Source organism: Lepeophtheirus salmonis, chromosome 12, assembly GCF_016086655.4.
Source record: "Lepeophtheirus salmonis chromosome 12, UVic_Lsal_1.4, whole genome shotgun sequence".
NCBI classification, from domain to species: Eukaryota; Metazoa; Arthropoda; class Copepoda; order Siphonostomatoida; family Caligidae; genus Lepeophtheirus; species Lepeophtheirus salmonis.
In genome coordinates, this window is record NC_052142.2 from 12,432,716 (window position 1) to 12,447,128 (window position 14,413).

Below are 14,413 nucleotides of genomic sequence, written 5' to 3' on the forward strand. Positions count from 1 at the left end.
ATGAAATTGATATTTGAATCGAGTATTGAATCTATCGCTTCAACTCATTGAAAATAAATTATACAGATTATGAAATAAATCTACATTTTTATTTACATTTTAACATATAACATTGATGCGATATATATAAATATATTGCAGTAAGCTAGTTGAAAACCAGATGAGGGCACCTATTTTCAACTTTAAGGAAAGATAACTCTAATTCTAGACATAATCAAGGCTTTTGATAAGTAGCAGTACATCATGTGCCACTCACGTATGTTTGTATGAATGTAGAAAAGTATCTCCACTTTGGAACAATATTATAAGTTGAAATTTGCTGTACTGGTGTAGCATGAAGATCATGCCATCAAATTACATTTGATTTATTATTATTATTAATATTACTGATTTATTAGCTGTAGTTATTGAAAAGCATTGTAATATTCTGTTATTTAGTTTCTAGTTTTTAGCACATATTATTATTATCCAGTTATATCAGTATAAATACATGTGTGCGCGTCTAAAACTGAACACTCGGAATTTTTAAAAATAGTTAAATAATTCTGTAATTTTTCAAGTGGTCGACGAATTAATTTATTCAACATGAAAGATGAAAGTTTTAAAAACATATATATTCAATATGGCCGCCCATGTTCTCCACTACCAACTCACGCCTGGACCGGAACTTGCTACGTGACTTGGCGACGAAGCTCTGGTCGAGGTTGGCTCAGGAATTCTTGACGTCCGACTTCAGCTGGTCCTTGGGCTTGTATTGGACTCCTGACAGCATCCCCGTTAAACGCCCAAACACTGCGAAGTCAAGCGGCGAACAATCAGGCAAGTGAGGTGGTGAAAAATCAGGCGAGTGAGGCGGCCAAGAATTCCGATTGAAGAAGGCTAGAGTCTCGATCTGAAGGAACTATATGGTAAAGTTGCTAGTGTGGCAGCTGGCACCGTTCTGCTGCCACCACCACATGTCCCTGTAAGTAGCCCAGGCCCAAGGGAACACTTTGTTCTTCAAGTATTGGCAGTACGTCTCGGAGTTAAGCCTCTCGTGGTCCTCTAAGAAGATGAGATCACATTTCATTCAGACTTTTTCACGACAGCAACCATTTCGTCCGACCTTTGAGGCCTTGACTTAGATCTTGTGTTCGCCTCCGGAGGCCCTCGGGCTACCACGCTGTAAACGGTGGTGCGGCTGCAGTTCAAAGACCCTTACTTCACATCCAGGATCCACAGGGGGCCTTCAATCTAATCCAACACCAATTATAACAAGAAAAGGAACTTGGTCAAAAGCAGTGAAGTACAATTACCATCACTTCGACGTCTTCTGAGAACAGCCTTGATGAATGTTTGGCAGGAACCAGAAAAGCACAAGAAGTAATTAATAATGATCTCTTAAGAGAAGAAATTGTATTTATACAGGTAAATTTTTGTCAAATATCTTTGGCAGTAACTGCAATTGAGAAAAGATTATCTCTTCTTATTTAAAAATTTATTGTAAGTGTAAAGTAAAAAAAAACTTGATTGTTTCCATTCTTTTGGTTATAGCTTCACTATGGCTTATCTTATAGTATTGACATGGGTATCAAATCAAAGCCAATAAACTGAACTGCTAGTAGCAAGAAAAATACGCTAATATTTCAGGGCTAAGTTTATAGCATGTTAGTTGAGGGTAAGTAATAGCGCTGTACTCAAGAGGAGCGTTGGTAAAGAACTGAATCTCTTAGCTCATACAACTAACAGGTTCGTCTAACGTTTGGACTAAACTATGCTACATAATTTAAAGGTAACCTCGACAGAGAATTAAATTTACCTGGTTCACTGTAAAATAATTATGGTAAAATGTTACGGAGAATATGAATATTGTTAATAAATCATACTGATTTGAACATTTTAACCGATGAAACCGTTGCAATTTCATCTGCGCCATCTCTTTCTTCTAATTTCATTACTTTTTTCTTTCTTTCTTTTTGAAAGATAAAAACTCTTATAAAAAATGCTTTAAATTATTGAAAAAAGGAGAGATTTTGTCAAAAGGTCCACAAAAAATAGAAGGAGCTATAGTAAAGCTGGACTCAAGAATAATAATAATAAAAAGGAATAAATTATTCGTGATTACTGAATGCGTTAAATACTTGAGTGAACTTACTTTAGTTTAATGTTACTTATAGTAGAAGTAAGTCGAATGAAGCCAAATTCTGGATTACAACAATTAATTTTTGTTTAAAAAAAATTATCGAAGTTTAGAAGAAATTGGAAAAGTTACGTAGTTAATACCAATTTGACAGGAATCCCAATTCACTAGATACGGACCAACATTGGAATAAATGGAAGTTTAATTACAAAAAATTTCTTGAGCCTTTACCAGAATTGCAAAAAAATAACAAATTAAGACTAATGAAACACTATGTGAATCTGTCGATATGAATTTATTGAAGCAGCTGAAAGCTATGAAGAGGCACTTACAATAAGGTTAGCATATATATATATAAGAATGAAATATTCACTAGACATTTGCTTGCTTCATGTAAACAGAGGGAAGACCAGTAGTTGGATCAACTTCTTCAAGCCTTGAACTTATTGGCGAAGGATTGTAAATTTGGAGCTGTAAGCGTTCTTTATAATACTAATGAAAATATAACTGATGCATTCATTTGTGGTCTTCCATTTTTCCAAATCGGACAAAGAATATTGGAGAGCGCTTCGATCTTTTTAAACGAGTCGTTTGATTTAACCAAATCTTGAGTAATTGCAATACAACAATCAGCGACCTAGGATTCTGTACATGTGGCTATAGTCGCAAAAGATGAAAGGAAGGTATCAAAAAACAGTATCTAGCTGCCTGCAAGTAATGCCACTTGTAGGAAGTGCACTAAACTAAGACATTTTGCCCGTATGTGCAAATCTGGAATTCAAATTCGGAACCGTACGACACGAGAGGGTGAACTGAACGTATACTTTGTGGTGTCCACATCGCTAAGAAAATTAGATAAATCAATAGTCAAGATTTGTATTAATAGATTCTCTCGGTTCTGATAGTTTAATTGGCCTCAGTAAAGTCAGAGAGATTAATCTAAAAATGTAAAAGTCATACAAATTAATTGGGATGGCTTCTAATGTTTTCGAAAATTATGTGCAGGTCGCATATAATGCAGAGTTCTATGAGAATTCCAAGTTTTTCTTCCTTCAGAATTGTTTACCGATGTCATCTTGGCATTGGATTATTTAGGCCTTCTTTCAGGATGCACATGATTCTGGCAGGGAAAGGTAGCCTTTTCCAGTTATTAATTCGGTGTGTATCAAGGGTATTCCTTCACCTGCATTGTTTCTAAACCTTCTCCCAAATATTAAGACTATGATAACAAAGTGACGAAAAATTTCAGTAGACGATAGAGTTTATTTATCAAGAAGAGCAGAGCTTAATGAACGAGGAAATTACGGATTCCACTACGTCACCATGGAGGGCTCAAGTGCTGATTACTGAAAAGGATATGTTATGGTAATCCATTATTTACAAACTGTAAATAAATTTACCTTGTTAGATGGCTATTTTCTCCGGCAAATTGAAGAGGTACTACGCAAAGTGGCCGCCAACAAAATTTTCACAACGGTGGATCTTAAAAGGGCTTATCCACAGGTTGGGATTGAAAAGAGTGAAACAGAATATACCACTTTTGAAACCTGTGGTCAATTATATTAATTTTGTCATATACAATATGGGGTCACAAATAGATTCTCTAGTTTTCAGTGTGTTATATATTTCATTATAGCCGGAGATAATCTGGTAAAAACTTATGTAAAGATTGATGACATTACTATATTTGGAAATGATCAAAATGACCACCATAAGAATCTTAAATCTTTCATGATAGCTGTAGATGGGTATGTTTGAAAATAAATGCGAATATTAAATTACAAAAATTAAGCTTTTGGGTTGCCCGATAGAAAATGGTGTGATAAAACTGAATCCAGATAGACTGGAGTCACTTATGAGAATTCCTGAACCTAGGAGTAAGAAAGAGTTATGACATATCTTCAGGGATGTTTGTGCATTATTTCTCGAAGAAGTTACAATCTATGGTAGACTCACAAGATTCCTCTTGAAATGTAGAAGCGAAAGAGGTTTTTTTCATCAAACAGAAGATACTAGATGATGACTCTTAGGACAATGTGTGGAATTCAATCTAACAAAAAATCGTGTTACTTCATCACTCTTGGCATTAAAGAATAGGTCATTGCGATGAAGTGCAACATAATTACATCTTTGTGGACACAAGAAGAAAACTTGGCTCCCAATACCATTACAGTTGTGTTAAAGAAGAACTCTTTTACTTCTAAAAAGATGTTGTCATCCAATTTCTGAGGAATTTTCTTGTCAAGGTTTTTAGACTTAATCACCTTGTAAATCCCTTTTATAAGCATTTTTCTTAAAATGATTCTCACAAATTCTAGGATATTTTTGTAAGGGGTCCTTTCGATGAAAAGCACTTTCCCATTTTTTCCTCCTTGAGGGATCATTTGGAAAATGATGATAATTTATGTTGTTAGGAGAATCACAAATGGTAACTGCACAACTGACAGTTTCATTGCATGAATACATTTTACTTTTTCGGAATGGCAAATAGGTATTATTATCGTAATAATAATAATATATTTATTGTAAAATGTAAATAAGATATAATATCCTCCAAGGATACCAAACTTCTCCCTCTTGGCCCAAAACCTGGTCACAGTTCTTAATTTTGGCCTTTTGTGAATTTGTATTAGGTACCCTTTCTATTCTCTATGACTTTAAAATCTTCTTCTCTTGCCTGACAACATCAAATTGAAAATTCTAGCAAGCCCCATAACCATGATGTTCTAACCTTGTATTTATATTAACTTTGGGACAACACTGAATTTTATAGTAAAAAAACACTTACCGATTTTGGCTCATAGGCCAACAATTTTGAGTGACATTTTAATATAAAAATGTAGACTAACAGGGACTCTACCAATTCTAATGGAATCAAAAATACCTGTGCGAAGAAAATACTTTGGTCCATCACTAAATCAGATGATCTATGTGACGCAGCTGAAACTATAAACGATTATAGCCATACTTTCTTTTCTTCTGAAAAATCCTCTAAACCCGCGTCCTCAAGAATGAAACTCCTTTTATTCAGTGGTATTCAAAAGCAACAGTTAAGTCATATAAAAGTAATTGATACCATAATATCCGAACATACTGTACATTAAAATTAATTCGATACATTTCTCAAATGATATAGATAAAAAAAGCTTTGAAACTCAGTTCATCCCCATTAGATCTACCCAAAGTCATTGATGGGATCGTGGAAATAATTGAGACCACGGAAGGCAATGTTGAAACAGGATGCAAAGACTTCTATGAAGTACAAAAGATGGTGTCAAAGATCAAAGCTATATGCAAACAAGTTGGAGCCCGAGAAGCCACCAATAGTAATAGCAAAATAGATATCATTGAAAATATAAATAAAGAGGACATTTCGGCTCCTGGAAAGAAATTCAAACTGTATTTTGACCTAGCACTTAGAACTTAAAAATGAAAAACTTATTTCAATCAAGGCTACAATGAGTTATAGAAGAAGAAAAAAGGAAAAGCAAGGATGTGTCAATCATGTTAGCAAGTGGAAAAATATCTGAAGATCCTACAAAAATATGTACAGAAATAAAATAGTTATTCTCCGACCTGTATCAAAGGGTACGATTGTATAACACTTTAAGAAATGTTCAAGATGTACCAATAGATCTGCTTACTTCTGTGAAGAACTGAGATGTAATGTAGACCGTAGATTCACAATTCTTCCAGATGATAATTATTTCATTGAGAAACATTTAGCGATACAATAAATCATAAATACAGTGAGAGAAAAAGCTAGATCTATTAAAACTCATGGACCATCTGGTTTTGGTTTTGAATTTTAATAAAGATATATACTTTATATTGCTCCTATTTTATTACAATTTTACGATAACATAAGGAGAGTTGCATATTTTTCTGAATATGCGTCTGATGGAAATATACTGATTCCTAAAAAAATATAGATACATATAGATAAATTTATAAAACATCATATGACCTCTTACTATGCAAAACTGTCTTTACAATATTTTTAAATACATTATTTTAAATTGCATAAACAACATCTTGGATAAAATTTTATATGAATCTCAGTATTGTTTCCTAAAAGATTAGCAAATGGACTGTATTCCTTTAACTCTACAAGCGTGTATAGAAAGTTACCAGTGTTGTCGTTAATGACCGTGGATTTTTGCCAAGCCGTTTGTGACTTTATCACATGAATACATTATCAAAACGCTATACAGAAAGGGTTTTGAAGACTATATCATTCGAATGGTTGGCGTAATCATAGCATGAAATATAACAGCGATAAGGTATGGAAGCCAGTTAAGTTAATTTGAGAATAAAAGGGGCGTCTGCCAGGGTATCCTCTGTCTGCAACCTGACATAACTAAAATTTCTTAGCTATGCAGACGACCTAACTATGGTGTTTTCAGGAAGTGCTATCAAAACACTTAAAAAAATTTCTGACAAATCTGGTCTTTTTGTCAATGAAGAAAAAACCGAACTTTTATGTCCTTATAGCTCCCTAATATCCAAGGAGTGGCCCCAATTTAGTTTTGGAAAAAACTTTCAATTAGTAGGATCACGGGTTGGCCCGTATAGCATGTAGCTAAATTACAAAGAAATCCTCTTAAAGATAAAAATATTTTAAAGCCACTACTTTTACCTAAATTTATTTGCATGGGCTAGAACACGTAAATTGTACCCAAAATCACCCACTTGTTGCGAATATCTCCTTTCTGTCCCAAAATTGCTTTTGAGATGAATGTAGTTCAAGATCCTTTCCTTAAAATCTTAAAGAAAAAGAATGTATGAACTCAAAGAATATATAATCCAATAAATATGTTAGCCTAAACGTCCTTAGCTAATTTTTGGAAATGCCTCAACTCCTACTGGATCAGGAAATTGTGGATAAAAAGGATCAAAATACCCTGACTTGCTATATTATGGCCTATCCAAAGTTTTCGAAAAACTGTGTGGATTTTCGGCTAGACTCGAAGGATTTTGTGATGGGTCTTGAGAAGTAATCAAAAAACTTGAAATGTACAAGGGATGGGAAATACTATTTTACTGGTGATTTTACATTTGAAGTAGATTCAAATTTAAAAGATTCAAACTCTCTTATAAATCAGATGGCTTTTTCCTTCTATAGGTCAGTCTTCGGATATTTTGTACCTGTACAGAGACAAACACCTACTTTTAAAATAAAGAGAAGTACTTTATCCACCTGGTACCTGAGAGGATTTCTAAACACGACCTACTCCAACTTCTTTCATTTGCTTATTTATGCCTTCGCAAAATCCCAAGAACTCCACAACGAAGCATCAAATTCATTAAAATTAATTCTCGAACTACTCCTGACAAAATAGTTTAAGTACAGAATACTTTCGGATACTCTTGAAACTGCCGGAAAATACTAGAAAGTCGGACAAGCAGATTGCGTTTTCTATGGTTTAATAAGAGAAACAACCGACAAGATCCTGTTGGAATGCAGCAGATTGACAGAAATCTACAGTGGTGTACCAATCATCATTGACTAGGGATTAGGCCTCCATGTTTTGAAAAATGATTTTTTATCAATTGCAAACAAGGAATAAATCGACGTAATAATTACATAGGAGCAGTATATAATATACAAATTGCACACTACAAGAGATGATAGTTTTGGTATTAAGATTGTATTTTAGGACTTTAAATTAAATTATTTGTTAATTATTATTTTATTGTCATGCAAATATCAATGGTTTTGGTAATTGACAAGTAAATCTGCATTGTAATGCATGATTACCAATGGTGATTAGAGTTAACCTGCATGTTTTGTTTTATATTTACTTGCTACATTGATATAATTAATGTAATCTGTATTAAAAAATTGTTGAATAAAACTGAATGCTCTACTGGCCAACAGAAAAAAATGTATGCTACACTTTTAATATAACTAAGCAATATTATAACGCAGTATCGAATTTAATACTACATATCTAGGACCTTAACTGTATTCTAATTAACGGAATCTGTATCCAGCCATTCTTCCATCGAGTTCATATTTTTTATTTTGATATACATGCTACATTCAGTCTGATTCTCTCTTCAGCTTCATGTTCATCAAATTATTAGTGACACATATATAAATTATACACTTGCAAAATTAAATGAGACATTTTTAGACAGAAATAAATATACAAATTATAATAGAATATGCATTGCAAACAAAAATATCGATAAAAGTGAAGCACAATATCTTCAAAAGTCTAGAATCATCTTCCACTGGTTATAGAATGACAAAAGAGACTCACAAGTAATGAGGAATTAAGAATTGAGGTTGAAGTGTTCAGGTTATATAATTCTCCAATGACTACTATATATATATGGACTCAAAACAAAATATAACTTGTAAATTAAGGGGGGTTACTCTTAAAGCTATGTATTACTATAAATAAGTCTGAATGTCACTCATTTTATCTACATTTTAGTAAAATAAAATATAAATTAGATACAAGTATGAAAAATACTTGATATATGGACCTCAAGCTATGCACTTAAATTCGACCCTTATAAAGAAATAATGAATCATACAATCCGGTATAATTAAATAAATATATATTGCAAAGCCAAATTAATGTCATAGACCTTATTTCTTCTCAGATTTCAACTTTTTTACCTCATCCAAAATACTTTTTTTTGCTGTTTTTGCATGTTTCTTCGGCTTTCATGAATTAAGTTATTAATTTCTTTAGCAAAATTGTCAAGCATTGTCGGTCAAGCTAAAAACTAGACTCATTTTTTAAGTACTGAATGAAGCTTTCAACAAAGTGATTTCGTGGGTTTGAATGATTTAAAAGTATTATTTCATGTTCAATGGATTGAAAAATAGATACATAAGATTTCCAGGCTTCCTAAATCAGTATAAATAGTTCGTCTGATGGTTCTGTTAAAGATCCTCTTGATATATTTCTGATAAAATCCTTAGGTTATTCAAGGGTGTGGTTATTGATTTCGTCAAACAGAGATAGGATTGAAAGTTTACTTTGAGAGTTGTCCTCTTCACTTATTAAGTAAAGTTTACAAAAGGAACATTTAACTATAGAAAAAATAGATATTGCACAATATCCTGAAATGTAAAATAGTATTCCTGAGTCAGCATGTGCTGGAATAATATTGAAACTTACGTTTTCCAGAAGAAAATCTGTAGTAGTAAAAAGATCATCCTTACATTTCTGAATAAAATGTTCACGAATGTCGACTAATCTTATTTCGCTAAACTTGATAAGGGAAGATAATTGTACAGACCTTTCGGTTTTAAGGAACTGTCTCACACTTGTGTAATAGTTGCATCTAATACTATATCGATAGAAGCCAAACTTTCGTTCCAATGGGTCTAACTCAATTTGTCCAGTCAAAACATAACTAAAATTTTTATTGAAAATTAAATATTGAGTCAAGGCCATCATAGCAGAAGTTTGTTTGGATGAATGTCAAAAATGTTTCTAAACTAAAACAATTTTCTTTTGATGAGTTTGTTCGAAAATTCTCCAACCAATTAATAAATTTTTTGCAAAAAAGTATTCTTTTCTTCAAAATTAAATGGTGTTATGGGCTCACGATTCGGATCTTTCTTTTTTTAGGTCTGTAATTGAAGATTTAACGTTGAATAAATTCCCCCAGTGCCTAATAAGATTCAAAAGCTTTGCAGTTGTTTGGAATTCAGGGTAACCATTCTTTGCATAAAATTCAAAACCATCAATGGTATTTTCATGGAACAATGTATTTGTTAGCTGGACCTTGGGGGTTTCAATGGGATGAGGGTTAAGAACTTTGTCATTCAATTTGTGTGCATACTTCACAAGTTTTGTTTGCTCGAGATGATATCATTTTTTTATATGGATAAATTCAGTAATCATTTCTTCACCATCAAACGAAGGACATTTTAAAAACTGTTGCTGTTGTATATGCACTGAATCAAAGAACAAAAATAACTTTTTCGCACTATTGCGAGGGCAGACAATATGCGTACTCAATGTGCAGTTAAATAGCTCTTGAGTGTAAAATTTTCGGTTTGCTGAATATCCATCTAACAGTGATGCAACTGGCTCCAAACCTGCAGGTGTAATTGTTTCTACAATTAGGTGGAATAATTTCCCCAGAACTTTGGAGTCTAATTCTTTCAAAGGTACCATTGTAATAGTGTCTTCATGTTTTTTAGTTAAGTTATTGATCATCACACAAATCAAAGTCTTGGTTGGTGTTTCCCCTCCATGTGCAATGCCGTACAATTTCCCTCCTGTATACTCACAAACTTTAGCACTGAAATGAAAAAGCTATAAATTTCGTATAAAAGTGCCTTGAATTTCTTGCAGCTTACCAATATACTTCATCCATAATAAGGGTTACACTTCTTTCTCTACCGTTGAGATTATTTATTCTTTGTTCTAAATATTTTATAGTTTGAGGACTAAGTCCTGTATCGACTGTAAACTACCTTGAAAGCCTTGTTAACCACTGAATAGATGGTATTTTACTATTCCTTATCTCGATATACGTTTATAAAAAGATGTCGATGCCCTTTTTCTCATAAGAGCCATTGCTGAAAATTAAAAGCGTTAATTTAAATTAATACATTAAATAAACAACAATATTTACCAAGCAAGCTTTGGTAGTATTTCCTAGGTCCTATTCTAGATTTACAAAATTGCAGTTGGTCAGTCAAAAAAAAAATAAGGATGGTTATTAGCTTTTATCGATATTTTCCACAATACCGTTGAATAAGTCGATGGAATTCTCAATGACGATGTCTATTTCTGACATAACTGTTTCCGAACATAGTGATTTAGTCTTGGAGATTAAATTGCATATCTGACTCGTTGATGCAATAATAGCCGTGGAGCCAACTCAGAAAAATGGCTCATGGGCACAGGACTTGCATTAACATACACTTTAAAGGTCATAAGTGATTTAACCGAGAGACTGAATTTCAATTAAGAATAAGGCCCCATTTCAAGGGCATAGAACAAGACGGATACTTCTTTACATTGAATCAGTACATCAAAAGGTAACGACATTCCATCAATATAACTTTTTGGCTCTGAAATGGATTGGATTCGCTCTGCTTCAAAAAAAAAAAAAAAAAAAAAAAATCAGTGATTTTCTAGGCCACTAGCTTCAGTTTCATATCGTGCCATAAAACTCGTCCTAGTTGATCTCTCTTTGGGAACATTCCTCGAATAGTGCTTTGGTAAACCTAAGGAGTTGAAACAAATGTAATGGTAGAACCGAAGAGTTGAGTTAAGAATTGAAAAATACGACTACGGAGTTTTATAAGCAAGCATGACTTCTATCCTTTTTTTATGATTTTGTCCCATCAATTGAATAGATGAATAAATGCATAAATGGTTCTAGTGTCCCATGTAGGTGGACAATGGTCAATGGAGTAATTCCCTAGATAAGTCTAATATATATATATTCTAAATGTAAACCTGGAAAATTGGATTACAACTCAATAGTAGGCGGAATTGAAATGAATAGAACAAACATTATGGTGTTGACTTGGCTTTCAATTCGATCGTGGGATTGCTTGAGCCCATTCATGACAAAGATCTTTCTTCATAGGGAATACATAAGAATAATCCCTGGATACTTTCTTTCGTCCTGATATCCTGTTCTACCTCCAGGGACACAAAATATTTTAGGGATTGTAATGCACCAATGGAACTCAAGAGGACACGAGACTCGATATCATTTACGCGAAGAATTTATTAAAAGAAGGGAATTCAAAATACTACTCATGAATAAGGGTGATAATTTTGGTAAGAATAGAAAAGCGTGCGAGGAGAAATAAATAAATACGCATTACATCATTGATTTAAAAATATACATCTTCTTCTATCAATCAAGAACGTTATCATTCCCGCCTTTATTATTCAATATTAATATAACATTAGATGCTGATAGTCGATAGAGAACTGAATAAAATACCTAAAATAAAGTCGCCTTCTGTCTAGATTTCTGAAAATGGGGACCCAGGAATTGGGAAAATACTTACCGGATGAGAAACAGATGGATTGCCGGATTTATTGATATAAATGTGCCTTTAGTCCCCTGTCTAGAATTACACGCCACTCATTATCCTCATCTCATAACAAGAGTATGGATATTCAAACATTAAATAAAGTTAACGATGAATACATCAAGTCTGACTTTCACTTTGATCTCAGAAAGATGCTTATTGCATGTAATATAACCTTATCCATTGCTAATCATCCTGCGTTCAAAAAATTTATCTAGAAATACACGTGTAAATTTTTCCCTTCCCGGGGAACCATTATTAATTAATGGAGGATGTTGGTAATGATGTCATTTATAGAAATACCCCCATTGTAAATTGGGAAGTTGAGATAATTTTCAACATGTCTTGAGTCATCTACACATGTGCACATGAGGAAAAAAGGGTGGTGATATTTTTGATTAAACTCTACGTCTGGCTTGTATTTTGCAACCTGAAGTTATGAGATATTGAACTAAATTCCGATGTTAGAACAAGAAAATATTATTTGGATCAATCTATTATTTCAATATTCTGTATTTATAATTTATTGTTATTATTAGTGATATGATTCTAATTGTTTAATTTTGTATATTGAACTTAAATTTATGATAGTTTATTTTTTATTTTTTAGTATGTAGATTATATTTAATTTAAGCCTTCTATTTTAAACTTGGAACTTCAAAAATATTTCGAAATACTCTTATTTTGTCGTTTTATTAGTTATTACTCTGAGAATAGAGTTCATAATTAATTACAATTGCATGGAGTGTGGCGTTGTCAAATCTACTATAACGGATAAAAACCGTCTAAGTCAATTATACATAGTATATCTTTATTAAACAAATACTTTCGTTATACCCTCAAGAATCATAATAAAGCAAGCATCTGATAAATACTGATGTGATTATCTGTGAGAATCACATTAGTATTTTAAACAATGATACACGTTTTTCAACGTCTCCTTCAACCTTAAATCCATTTCCTAACTCGAGCATAAATCCTACCTTAAGTCAGTTTCCTACCTCAAACTCTTATGATATCTTAAATCTGTTTTCTACATCAAACTCTAATTTATTTTAAAAAAGGCTTAAAGTTTAACATCCGTATATATCACGTTGAGATGAAAGTTATAAATACAAAATCGAAATATCTGAATAATTTATTTTATTACACGGATTTATCGAATCACTTACAGCACTTAACATACATAGAAAAATGTGCATGTTCATTAATCATATAATAGATTCAATATTTTTTTTTCATCTTTGATTAAGCTAAAATCGATGACTCACGAGTAATAAAAAATTAATTGAGTTTATAGTAAAGAATGTATCAAATCAAAGGAATTATTAACGAAGAAATATTGACCAGCAAGATCGTTCTATTTCAGGAAAAAATATTTAATCAAGCAATTAATTTAGAATAGAAAAATATATGTTGATTAATTTTAATCATATAAATTATATTGTATTTAAGGTTATATTTTGACTTTCCATGTTCTTTCCATTGTATTATCGTCAACATTTTGTCTTCTGAGCTCTGTTTTAAAAAAAACCAAAAAAACGAGAATAAAAATAATCATGTAGCTTGTTATAAAAATAAGATAATCAGTATAGTCTTTTGGTTGTTGATGACCAAAATCTTTATGAGAAATGCAAGATTGTAGACTAAATTCTTCTGGAGTCAATGGCTTTCCCATATAGTTTTCTATAACCATAAGAAATACACCTTGAAGTGAAGAACTTAAAAATATTAAAGCGGTTGGTGTTGCTTGATCCAGAGGGTAAGTACATTCAACAACAAGCTCTAAAGCCAAAGGATACACTCCTAAAGAAAATATGCCCAGAAGTGAACAACTCAGGATGATCAGCCAGTTCATATTAGGTAAACGAAATACATAACATATTAGCACAAGAAATATAATTACAATTAGTCCACTGGTTTTACATATGAGCACTATTTTCTTAACTTTGATTGCAAGAAAGCCAAAAAAGAACGAGGCTATAAAACCCCATAATAGTATTAAAGAACCTGACAATCCAGATAATTGATCAGAGTATCCCTTTGAGCATAAAAGCTGTTCAATTTTTGTCGACAAGGTAGAGATATAGCCCATAGCAGCACCAAGAAATAGAAATATTATGATGAATGGGAAGTTTGTCATCAGTTTCTTTATGCATATCAAGTAGTTCACTTTCTCTTTGACTTGCATTTCAGCACTATGACTAGGAGGAGAAGGTGGGTAACTTTTTTTCACCTAGTATAAAAACATATAGACT

General features: G+C 32.5%; 1 protein-coding gene and 1 long non-coding RNA gene across 2 annotated transcripts in view; one reads left to right on the forward strand and one right to left on the reverse strand.

Moving 5' to 3' along the window:
• Window positions 1-1,243: 1,243 nt before the first annotated feature.
• On the forward strand, window positions 1,244-12,829 carry LOC121127025 (uncharacterized). The gene is made up of 2 exons (XR_011782615.1): window positions 1,244-1,407; window positions 1,534-12,829. It is a non-coding gene; the product is annotated as an uncharacterized lncRNA (long non-coding RNA).
• A 668-nt stretch (window positions 12,830-13,497) lies between these two features.
• LOC121127079 (solute carrier family 49 member A3) overlaps window positions 13,498-14,413 on the reverse strand; it is a 32,040-nt gene continuing 31,124 nt past the window's right edge. The window contains exon 3 of the mRNA XM_040722450.2: window positions 13,498-14,391. Coding sequence (XP_040578384.1) covers window positions 13,612-14,391 — 780 coding nt within the window. The 3' untranslated portion in view covers window positions 13,498-13,611. The remainder of the gene's footprint in view (window positions 14,392-14,413) is intronic.